This window comes from Chiloscyllium plagiosum, chromosome 33 (assembly GCF_004010195.1).
Source record: "Chiloscyllium plagiosum isolate BGI_BamShark_2017 chromosome 33, ASM401019v2, whole genome shotgun sequence".
In the NCBI taxonomy this organism is placed as follows: domain Eukaryota; kingdom Metazoa; phylum Chordata; class Chondrichthyes; order Orectolobiformes; family Hemiscylliidae; genus Chiloscyllium; species Chiloscyllium plagiosum.
The window spans coordinates 32,923,229-32,934,281 of NC_057742.1; the positions used below are offsets into that span (position 1 = coordinate 32,923,229).

Below are 11,053 nucleotides of genomic sequence, written 5' to 3' on the forward strand. Positions count from 1 at the left end.
GGGACAGTGTTGGACAGGGTTTGAGGGGTCAGGCGGGGGGGCGGTGTTGGACAGGGTTTGAGGGGGGACAAGCGGGGCCAGTGTTGGACAGGGTCGGGCGGTGGCCGGTGTTGGGGGTGGGCGAGGGCTCGCGTGCGCTGTGCTGACTTAGTGGAAGACTCAAAGCCCCAGAGGAAAAGCATTGAATTGATTAACTGAATAATCAATTTCCCGAACAAAATAGTGCTCGCCCATCGTGTTTGGATAATCGAGCTTCCCCTGTACATTATTTCTACTATTAAAAGGCCTTATGCTCTAATTGGCCACCCTTCATCTTTGTCTTCTCAAGAAAAAGAAGGACAATTCAGCCTATTGATGGTACTGTGGACAGTAAAGAAGGTAATCTAAGATTATAAGGAGATCCATCAATTGGCTGAAGAGTGGCAAATGGAGTTTAATTTGAAAAATGTGAGGTCTTGGGAGGGATGGTGGCTCAGTGGTTAGCACTGCTGTCTCACAGCGCCAGGAGCTTGGTTTGAGTCCCACCTTGGGTGACTGTATGTGCGGAGTTTGCACATTCTCCCCGTATCTGCATGGATTTTCTCCGGGTGTTCCAGTTTCCTCCCACAATCTAAAGATGTGCAGGTCAGGGGAATTGGCCATGTTAAATTGCCCATAGTATTAGATGCATTAGTCAGGGGTAAATATAGGGGAATGGGTCTAGGTGAGTTACTCGTCGGAGGGTCGGTGTGGACTTGTAGGGTCTATTTCCATACTGTAGGGAATCTAATATAATCTATTGCATTTTGATAAAACAAACAAGGGCAGGTTTTATGCCAGTAAAAGTAAGACCTTGGGCAGTGTTGTAGAACAGAGTCCTTGAGGTTCAGGTACATAATTCTTTGAAGTTTACATCACATTTGGATAGGATGGTTAAGAAGGCACTTAGCACATTTGCCTCCATTGCTCAGGCCTTTGAGTACAGGAATGGGATGATGTGTTGAGGTTGTACAGGATATTGGGGAGGCCTCTTCTGGAGTACTGTGTCCACTTCTGGTCACCCTGATATAAAAAAGATACTAATAAGCTGGAGAGGGTTCAGAAGTAATTTGGCACGAATGGAGGTTTTGAATTATAAGGAGAGGCTGGTTAGGCTGGGATCTTTTTCACTGCAGCATCGGAGGTTGAGGGGTGAGCTCATAGAGTTAAAAATCACACAACACCAAGTTATAGTCCAACTTTGTACACCCCAGTCTAACACTGGCACCTTAATACTATGAGCTCATAGAGATTTATAAAATCATGAGGGGCACAGATAAGATGAATGGCAGGTGTCTTTTTCCTAGGGTGGGGCACTTCAAGACTAAGGGGCATATTTTTCAGGTGAGAGGAGAAAGATTTTAAAAATTCATGAGATGCACTGAGAGTGGTTTGTGTATGGAATGAACTTCCAGAGGATGTGATGGATGTGGCAACAGATACAATGCTTAAAAGACATTTGGAAAAGTACATGAATAAGAAATGTTTCGAGGGATAAGGACAATGCGTAAGCAGGTGGAACTAGTTTAGTTTGTGATTAAGGTCGGTATGGACTGGTTGGACCAAAGTGTCTGTTTCTGTGCGGTATGACACTATGACTCTATTCCTCATTTTCCCAATAAGTATAACTTGCCATTTATGGTATCCTTGCCGATCTACTTTATACCTTTTCCAGCACCTCTATATCCTGTTAATAAACCAGTTTCTTTACCTGGTAATGGTCAGTATTGAAGAAAGCAGTGCACCACCCCAACAAGTAGACAAACATTGAAGGAAACTGGTCATTTTGTCAGGATCTATACCTATGCAAGTTACCACAGCCCTGAGGGAAGGAAGGGAGTTTACAAGTTGGGAGCTTGTGAGATACGATAAACCGAGTGTGAGCTACATAGGTTATAGGAGCTGAATGAGTAAAAACAAATTGAGGTTGAATCCAGGCATCAGTTGAATATAAAAAAGTAAAAGAAAAACTGCTAGAAACCATTCAGTAAGTCATTTAGGTCTAGGAGGAATTGAGAGAGGAAGAAGCAGCATTTGTGGGCGGCACGGTGGCACAGTGGTTAGCGCTGCTGCCTCACAGCGCTGGAGACCCGGGTTCAATTCCCGCCTCAGGCGACTGACTGTGTGGAGTTTGCACGTTCTCCCCGTGTCTGCGTGGGTTTCCTCCGGGTGCTCCGGTTTCCTCCCACAGTCCAAAAATGTGCAGGTAAGGTGAATTGGCCATGCTAAATTGCCCGTAATGTTAAGTAAGGGGTAAATGTAGGGGTATGGGTGGGTTGCGCTTCGGCGGGTCGGTGTGGACTTGTTGGGCCGAAGGGCCTGTTTCCACACTGTAATGTAATCTAATTAATATTTTGGGTTGATGACCTTTCTCCAAACTTGGAGACTGTGAGAGTCCATGGACAGTGTTGATTTGGACTGGGATGGACAAAGTTAAAAATCACACAACACCAGGTTATAGTCCAGCAGGTTTATTTCGAATCACTAGCTTTCGAAGCACTGCTTCTTTGTCAGGTTGTCAACCACCTGATGAAGGAGCAGCGCTTCGAAAGCTAGTGATTCCAAATAAACCTGCTGGACTATAACCTGGTGTTGTGTGATTTTAACCATGGACAGTTTGACTGCTTCAAATTCCCTCTATCTGAACAAGTACAGGGCAGGCATCCCCAGAGTTACTGGTCAATTGACCTCCTTCTACAAGCATGACTGGATAGCAGACTTTGTAGTCCTGAATCTTAGTTGGTTAGTGGGATCTTGCTGAGTGAAAGTTAGCCACCAGGTTCAGTGAATGACCGCAGCAAATGCACTTTAAATCTTCTTCACTGGCTGTTAAACACTTTGCAACATTAAGAGGTCATGAAAGATGCTATGGAAATCCAAAACTTCACTGCGTTTTTGTTTGAAATCCTGCACCGTACCTTTACCTCAGCCGTAATCTCAACATCCCTTTGCACTGGTTTTTTCGATTCAGCCCAGTCCAGAAACTTCTCCTTGAACAAAATTGTTTCATTGTGTTCGGACAATCGACCAAAGATCACCCAGTCAGGGCGGCTCTGCCTGTGGAGGGAAAGTAACATTTCTTCTGGAACTTAAAAGGTACACAAACGCAGCAACAGGTGAGCTAAAGTATGTTTACAGAGCAGCAAAAGAAAGGCCATTTGGCCCATCAAGACTATCTCTGAGAGTCTCTTAAAAGCCAGCCACACTGCATGATGTCTTTCACACAATCCTGCTTTCTTCCTTTACTTTAAGTATTCATGCCCTTTCCTTTAAAAAAATCATAGTTACTGCTTCAGCTACTGTCCATAGGAAAGCATTCCATGCCAACTACCTCCTGTGAGCATATTTTTCCTATTCCTTCCCCTTCCTCAACACATTGGTGACAATAATAAATCCATCACCTTTCTCACAAGGATATAGTCATACAATCTACAGTCATACATCATGGAAACAGACCCTCCGTGCCGAACATAATCCCAAACTAAACTAGTCCCACCTGCCTGCTCCTGGCCCATATCCCTCCAACCTTTCCCATTCATGTACTTATTCTAATGTCTTTTAAACTTTATAATTGTACCCACATCCACCCACTTCCTCAGGAAGTTCATTCCACATGCAAACCACTCTCTGTGTAACAAATTTGCCTCTCATATCTTTCTTAAATCTCTCTCCTCTGACCTTAAAAATGTACCCCCCAGTCTTGAAATCCCCCATCCTAGGGAAAAAAGACACCCACCGTTAACCCTAGCTGTACCCCTCATGATTTTACAAACCTCTATAAGCCCAACTTCAATCTCCTAAATTCACCTTATCAACACCCTTCTTAATCTTAAAGACTCTATTAACCTATTCTGAGCCATCTCTGCTCGAATAGAGTTTGCTCAGTATCACAGGTATTTTGTTGCTAAATTGATTAGAATCACATCAAACTGACTGGGGACAGATGGGAATTCAAATCCAGCCGATTAATGTCACCATTTGTACTCAATATGTACTCCTCCCTCTCTAACGTTCCCTTCCTACTCTGGCCCCACATCACCTGAAATAATCAAAAACATTTTTTCACAACGATACAACTCAAAGTTTTGACAGCTAAGCTGTAAGACAGAGAAACAGAGAAGAAAGATGTGGAAAGAGATATCTAAAAAAATAGAGAGAGAGAAGGGAAAGAGAGGTGGACAAATCCAAATTGCAGATCTCTTCACAATAAGTAAAGGAAGGATATGGTGTGATTGTGGTAATGTTTACTGGAGTGGTTAAACAGGATGCCCAGCCAATGCTCCAGGGTGATGGGTTCAAATCCTGGTATACCAACCGGTGGAGTTAAAACCAATAGGTAAAATTGTGAAATGAAAACTGATCTTAGCAACAATAAGCAGAAAACAATCACCAATTATCAGAGAAACCCATCTGGTACATTATCGCCCATTAGGGGAACAAAATCTGCCATCCTTACTGGTCGGCCCAACATCTAACACCAAACCCACAACAATATGGCCGATTATTTTAGTTCTCTGAGTTTCTTAGCAAACTGTACAGGGTTAAAGACAATTGAAGATGGTCAACAGATGCTGGCATTGCCAATGATGCCACATCTCATACTGTAGTAATTGTGGCAAGATCACCCAGGTGGATCTCATAGAATACGAGTTCCTTGATTGAGGCTGTTATCCTGGTCTAATCAGGGAGTGCTGGCTAACAGATATAAACAGGAGTGTCAGGGGTTCTGTTCACTCTAGGAGCTGGTTTTAAGCTAGCTGGGTGAGTGTGCTGTATTATGCACGTGTAAATAAAGGGTACTGGCCTTTGTGGAGTTATTTCACTTACATTTTTACAAAGTATCCTATGTGACTTCTTTAGCACCGACATTTGCTATTTCTTGGCCTTTTTGACATAAAATTGCCACTTTGTAGCTCAATGCGTTGTGTACTTGCAATGTTGCATGCCCACAAGCAACTGATTGAGATCGTGTAAAGTCATTTCACCAGTGAAAGAAGTCCCAGTTTTCATAACTCAAACCTTCCATACCTGGCAACATCATGGAAAATCTCTTCTGAACCCTCTCCAGCTTAATAATATCCTTCCGAAAACTGGGTGACCAGAACTGGACACAGTATTCCAGAAGAGGCCTCACCTATGTCCCGTACAATCCCAATATGACTTCCCAATCACTATACTCAAAGGACTGAGCAATGAAGGCAAGCGTGCCAAACACCTTTTCAACCAACTTGTCTATGCGTGATGCAAACTCCAAAAAATTATGTACGTGCATCCCTAGGTCCCTCTGTTCTACAATATTACCCAAGATCCTCCCATTAACTGTGTAAGCCTGCTTGTTGTACCAAAATGCAATACCTCACATTTATTCAGATTGAACTCCATCTGCCATTTTTCACCCTATTGACTCATTTGATCAAGATGCCTTTGCAATCTTAGAAAATGTTTTTCACTGTCCACTATGCCACAAAGTTTGGTGTCATCTACAAATTTACTGACCATGTCTGCTATATTCTCATCCAAATCATTTATATAAATGACAAACAAAAGAGGACCCAGAACCAATTCCTGTGGAACACCGCTGGGGACAGGCCTCCAGTCTGAAAAGCAACCCACCACCGCCACTTTCTGTCTTCTGCCATTAACCTAATCCATTTGGAAAGCTCACCCTGAATCCCATTGACCCAACTTTAGTAATTACCACGCAGAACCTTGTCAAAGGCTTTACTAAAATCCAAATAAACTGTCTACTGCTCTACTGTTGGACCAAAGATTCTGTTTCCATCCTCTATAACTCTATGACCAGACAGGCCAGGGATTGTACTGAGACATGAGAGAGAAACATCCACTCATGACGTTTCAAAGATGCGCAGGTTAGGTGAACTGGCCATGTTTAATTGCCCATAGTATTCAGGGATGTGTAGATGAGCTGCATTAGTCTGGGTTCATGTAGAGTAATAGGGCAGGGGAATGGGTCTGGATGGGTTACTCTTCAGAGGGTTGGCGTGGACTTGTTGTGCCAAAGAGCCTGTTTCCACTCTGTAGCGATTCTATAACTCTATAATTCTATGACTTTTGGAAAATGCTATTTTTGGGCCAATGAGGATCACAGACATCCAGTGTTGCCCGAGCCTAATGTCCAGCCACAGAGAATAAGAATGGTCAATTGGATAAGCAGCTGATACCTGTGGATCCCATGCAGACGCACCTACATTGAACCCCTATTAGATTGAATAGGCTTGTCTGCACCCCGCAGTAATCTCTTATTCCTGTAAAGTGGCTCAGTTCACATATCATTGTTTCTGACACACTGGTACCCCTAATGAAACCTATCAGGCAGCATCAGTAACTCACTGCTGGGAGATGTTCTTATTGCCTCCAGGGTCCAGGGGGTTTATTCCATAGTTACTATAATCACAAGGACCACTCAGTAACTGTTTGGCCAGTTGGAGAGCCAACTTGCGCTGTGCCAGGGTGACCTCTTTACCATGCCAGATGTACACCTCGCTGCCAAAATCCAGCACCAGCACCTGCAAACCAAGAGAAAAGAGTGCACTTAATAAAATGAACCGGCACATTTCAATCATGTCCCGAAACAAACACATTATTGTTTTTTAACTACTGACTGTTTCAGGGAGAACCAGGCAAAAGGGCAGCTAAAATACCCAGGTTACTCCTTGCCTGACCCAAAGCCATGGATCTACCTGATCATGATTGTAATCCGATCAGGAACAAGGACATTCGCTGAACGTCGGTGGAGTGTTGCTTTGCCTCTGCATATGGAGACTGATCATGCCAATGTGTGGCAGATTTGCACTGTCAGTGCATACCCACAAGCAACTTAGTGAGAACGTACAAACCTAGGGATTGTAATGAGACATGAGGGAGAAAAGGCAATCTCTTCTTGCTGTCCATTAATGTCTGCTGAAAGTACTAGCCCACAGCCGATGAGGTTGAGATTCATCTCAGCATTGATGGGTCCCACTGACATTTAGTGTTGCCTGAGCTGAGTGCCGAGCCACAGAGAAGAACCACCAGTGAAAAATCAAACTACAATTTTAACACAGACTTGAACGGGAGGGCAAAGGCTTTGCAACCTTCAGGCAAGTCTGGACAATGGTCCCCAGAAATGGTCAGCACTTCCCTTTTCTTCGGAAGTCCTAGTTTGGCAGGGTATAATCTTCAACCACTGAGAGGGGAGGCAATATCCAGGTGACACTTTAAACCATTTGTCTGTCCTACTGGTTCAGTTCATAGAAAAGGAACAATGGGAAGATACAAAGAGAATTCTCTGTGTGTCCAGGCCAGCAATTCTCCTTCAACTGAAAATAAATTCACTAATAATTCACAACTTGGTGAGATCTTGCTGTGCACAAATTGGTTTTCTAGTTTGGCTGCATCAATATAGTGATTGCAAGATGTAATTACGTCACTTTTCATTATGTGTTGGGTTGCCTCACCTGAGGATGACTCCAGTGACACAGTGAACGAGTAACTATGAGTAAGTGAGGTCTGCAGATGCTGGAGATCAGAGTCGAAGAGTGTGGCACTGGAAAAGTACAGTAGGTCAGGCAGCGTCCCAGGGGCAGGAGAATCGAATCATTCCTGATGAAGGGTTTATGCTCGAAACGTCGATTCTCCTGCTCCTCAGATGCTACCTGACCGGCTGTGCTTTTCCAGCGCCACACTCTTCGACCAATGAGTAACTACCCAGTGCGTAACTGATCAAGTGTGGAGTTAGATAGGATTTGCCAAAATTGGCCTCAGCACTCCTGAGCTGGTGGGGTGAGAAGTGCTCCAGTCTCTGAGAGACCCTGCTAGACCGTGAGTGTATGGACACTGATAGAGGAATGGGTGAGGCTTGTCTGTGATGTGGTTGAATATCCTGACATCAATCACTTGTCTTGGCTCACAACAATAATGTATAAAGTCCTATTGCCTCTTGATTGCCCACACCCAAAGAGTCTGTGTGAGTGATGCAGCATATTTACAGTATTGTGGGCAATTTTGGGCCCCATACCTTAGGAAGGATGTACTGGCCATAGAACAGGTCCAGAAGATGTTCATAGAATGATCCCAGGAATGAAAGTAATAGGTAGTGGAATGGGTCTGTGTGAGATACTCTTCGGAGGATCAGTGTGGACTTGTTGGGCCAAATGGGACACTGTAGGGATTCTACGATTCTATATGGAAAATACTGGATTTTCCAAAAATGAAACCAAATACTTTGGTTAGAGTTATCCCTGGAGGTTTAATCACATGGTGTTCTAACTACCTCAGGGTGTGACCATTTGAGGACTCTGGGTCTATGCTCAATGAGTTTAGAAGGATGAGGGGGATCTGATTGAAACTTAAAGAATATTGAATATTGAATAGAGAGTGGATGTTGGGAAGATGTTTCTATTGGTAGGAGAGACCCGAGGGCACAGCCTTAGAGTAAAGAGAAGACCCTTTAGAACGGAAAAAGGGAGAAACTTCTTTAGCCAGAGAGTGCTGAATCTGCGGAATTCATTGCCACAGAAAGCTGTGGAGGCCAGCTCATTAAATATACTTAAGACAGAGATAGATAAATTCTTGATTTTCAAGGGTTGTCCGGAGAAAATGGGAGAATGGGTTGAGAAATCGATCAGCCATGATTGAATGGCAGAGCAGACTCGATGGGCCAAATGACCTTATTTCTGCTCCTACGTCTTATGGTCTTGCAGTCAAGTTATGAAGCCAGTAAAAGGGTAAGTGGAAACAGGCAATTTTATTGTAGGTGAACAGTGACAGGAGAGAAGCTGTTGAACTGAACACATTAGCTTATCTTAAAAGACTACCAAGCGAGGTACAATATAATCTAAAAGGAAATGGATAAATATTTAAACACAAAATGTGTGGAGGGATGGGGTGACAGGAGAATGAGCCAGCATTGGCAAGACAGTGGGAACAAGGACAGTTATTTCCATCATTCTCTGAGAACTCTTCCTCGTGACTGCAAATCCATGGAGCAGTTTTGAAATATTGATGCTGAACTGATTTAGGGACAATGCACTTAGAGAGAAATGCTCCTCTTCTGGGTTTAGCTTCAACATGTGGAGTCTAAGTACTCTGCTCAGCTCTGACTGAAGCTCCAAATACAGAGCTGTCATCTGCATTCACAGCCTGAATCTGAACCAGAACAAAGGAGTTAGCGAGCAAATTCTATTAACATTTACAGAGGTCACACCCTGAGGTATGTGATTAAACCTCCAGGGATAACTCTAACCAAAGTATTTGGTTTCATTTTTGGAAAATCCAGTATTTTCTATACAGAATCGTAGAATCCCTACAGTGTCGAAATGGGCCATTTGGCCCAACAAGTCCACACTGATCCTCCGAAGAGCATCTCACACAGACCCATTCCCCTACCTATTACTTTACTTTTCCCCTGACTAATGCACCTAACCTATACACCCCTGAACACTATGGGCAATTTAGCATGGCCAATTCACCTAACCTGCACATCTTTGTTAAACACTGTGTCACCGTGCCACCCTGTGCACGTTCGCACAGATCACTAACTCTGAAAAGAAATAACGTTGAAAATATTGATGCACTGACATTTAAGGTAAGATGGTTTGAAACTTCAAATGCATCACATGCCCCTACCTCCTTTGAATTCAGCATGGAACAGCGAGGAATCTTTGCCCATGATTCATTGTCTGGGACAAGCTTGTCCCCAACCAAATGATATATGTGGTTTGTTTCTGTGATAGCAGCTTCATACAGCTCATCTTCCTCAGGATCTCCCGCAGCTGCACAGGCAACAGTGAAAAGTCAGGAATATTAAGAATGTCATCAAAGAGGCTCTTTCAGATTGTTCAAACTTGCTTTTTTTTCACGGTTGTCCCTTCATAGAACACAGAATGCCACTTTATGGTCAGAGGTCTGTGGACACAGTACTCTGTTAGGTGAAGGATTTGTGTATGCGTGCAGGAGAGAAAGGAAATGAGAGGTGTAGTTCTTGTCTTTATGATTGATGTCTATGTAAATATTAATTGGGAGGGATGTAAATGGACTTACCCCAAGGTTTACCCCAAAATATGAGAATGCTTGAGAGTGTGTCAGCAAACTAGTGTGAGAACTACTGAGTGTGATAGCCCAAGAGTGTGAAAGCGAGAGAATGTAAGAGCAAGTGAGTGTGAGAGTGAATGAGGGTGAGACTGAGTGAGGCTAAATGAGTGCAAGTATAAAATGTGAGGGTGTGTAAAAATATTGGAAAAATACAAACTGGAAGGAAAATAATTGAAAAGAAAATCAATAGCTGATGTCTGTTTTGTCTGCTGTGAGTGTGTAGCTAGTGATGGTTCTGATGCTCCTGCTAGTGGGATCAGTAGAAACTGTGACCAAGTGTTTGATAATTTTTCACCTGTGCACTTCAGCCATTTATTGTTTAGTCAAAAGCAATATTTATACTTTATAAATTTATTATCCAAAAATAGATGGTATAAGAAAAAGAAACTGAGGTAGAACACGGTGGAAAGGGGAATTATTTGCCTGGTATCGGATCTGTCCAAATTACACCAGCCTGAAACAGTGTCTTTATGAGTGTAAGTGATACTTCTTGTCTGATCTCTACTTGTGTTTTACCTCAACCTGTATCAAATTACAATCTGATTCATCAGTACAGGGGATTTCCAAAGATTCACTCAACAAGAGAAACTGTTGCTCTTTTAGTTGTTTTAGTTGGACAGAACGTGAACACTGCTGATAAAAAAAGACATGCTGTCAACTAAACATGTGGGATTTAGGGTAAATTAATGTTACTTCTGCATTTCTGCAATTATAATTGATTATATAAAAGTAAATGAACTCACACCAGTGTGTAATTGTTTTCGCCAAGAGCTGAGTCAACAAGAATGGAAACATGTGGAGGAAATATATAATTGTTTTTGTATGAGCTAAAATTGTATGCCAGCATGAAACGTGATTGCAAAACAATGGTAGATATTACGGACAAATAGATAAGATGTTGTGAGGGGATGAAGTTAAGCTAGATACGCCTGTACAAACAGTA

The 11,053-nt window shown here is 42.9% G+C and overlaps 1 protein-coding gene across 11 annotated transcripts in view; it reads right to left on the reverse strand.

The window, feature by feature from the left end:
- Positions 1 to 11,053, reverse strand: part of LOC122540004 (supervillin-like) — a 231,843-nt gene that overhangs the window by 41,360 nt on the left and 179,430 nt on the right. For 10 of the 11 annotated variants that reach the window (XM_043675276.1, XM_043675277.1, XM_043675280.1 and 7 more), the window contains 3 exons: positions 9,646 to 9,791; positions 6,370 to 6,545; positions 2,937 to 3,075 (listed from right to left, as the gene is read on the reverse strand). In XM_043675276.1, coding sequence (XP_043531211.1) covers positions 2,937 to 3,075; positions 6,370 to 6,545; positions 9,646 to 9,791 — 461 coding nt within the window. The remainder of the gene's footprint in view (positions 1 to 2,936; positions 3,076 to 6,369; positions 6,546 to 9,645; positions 9,792 to 11,053) is intronic. The other variant, XM_043675281.1, reaches the window with a different exon arrangement.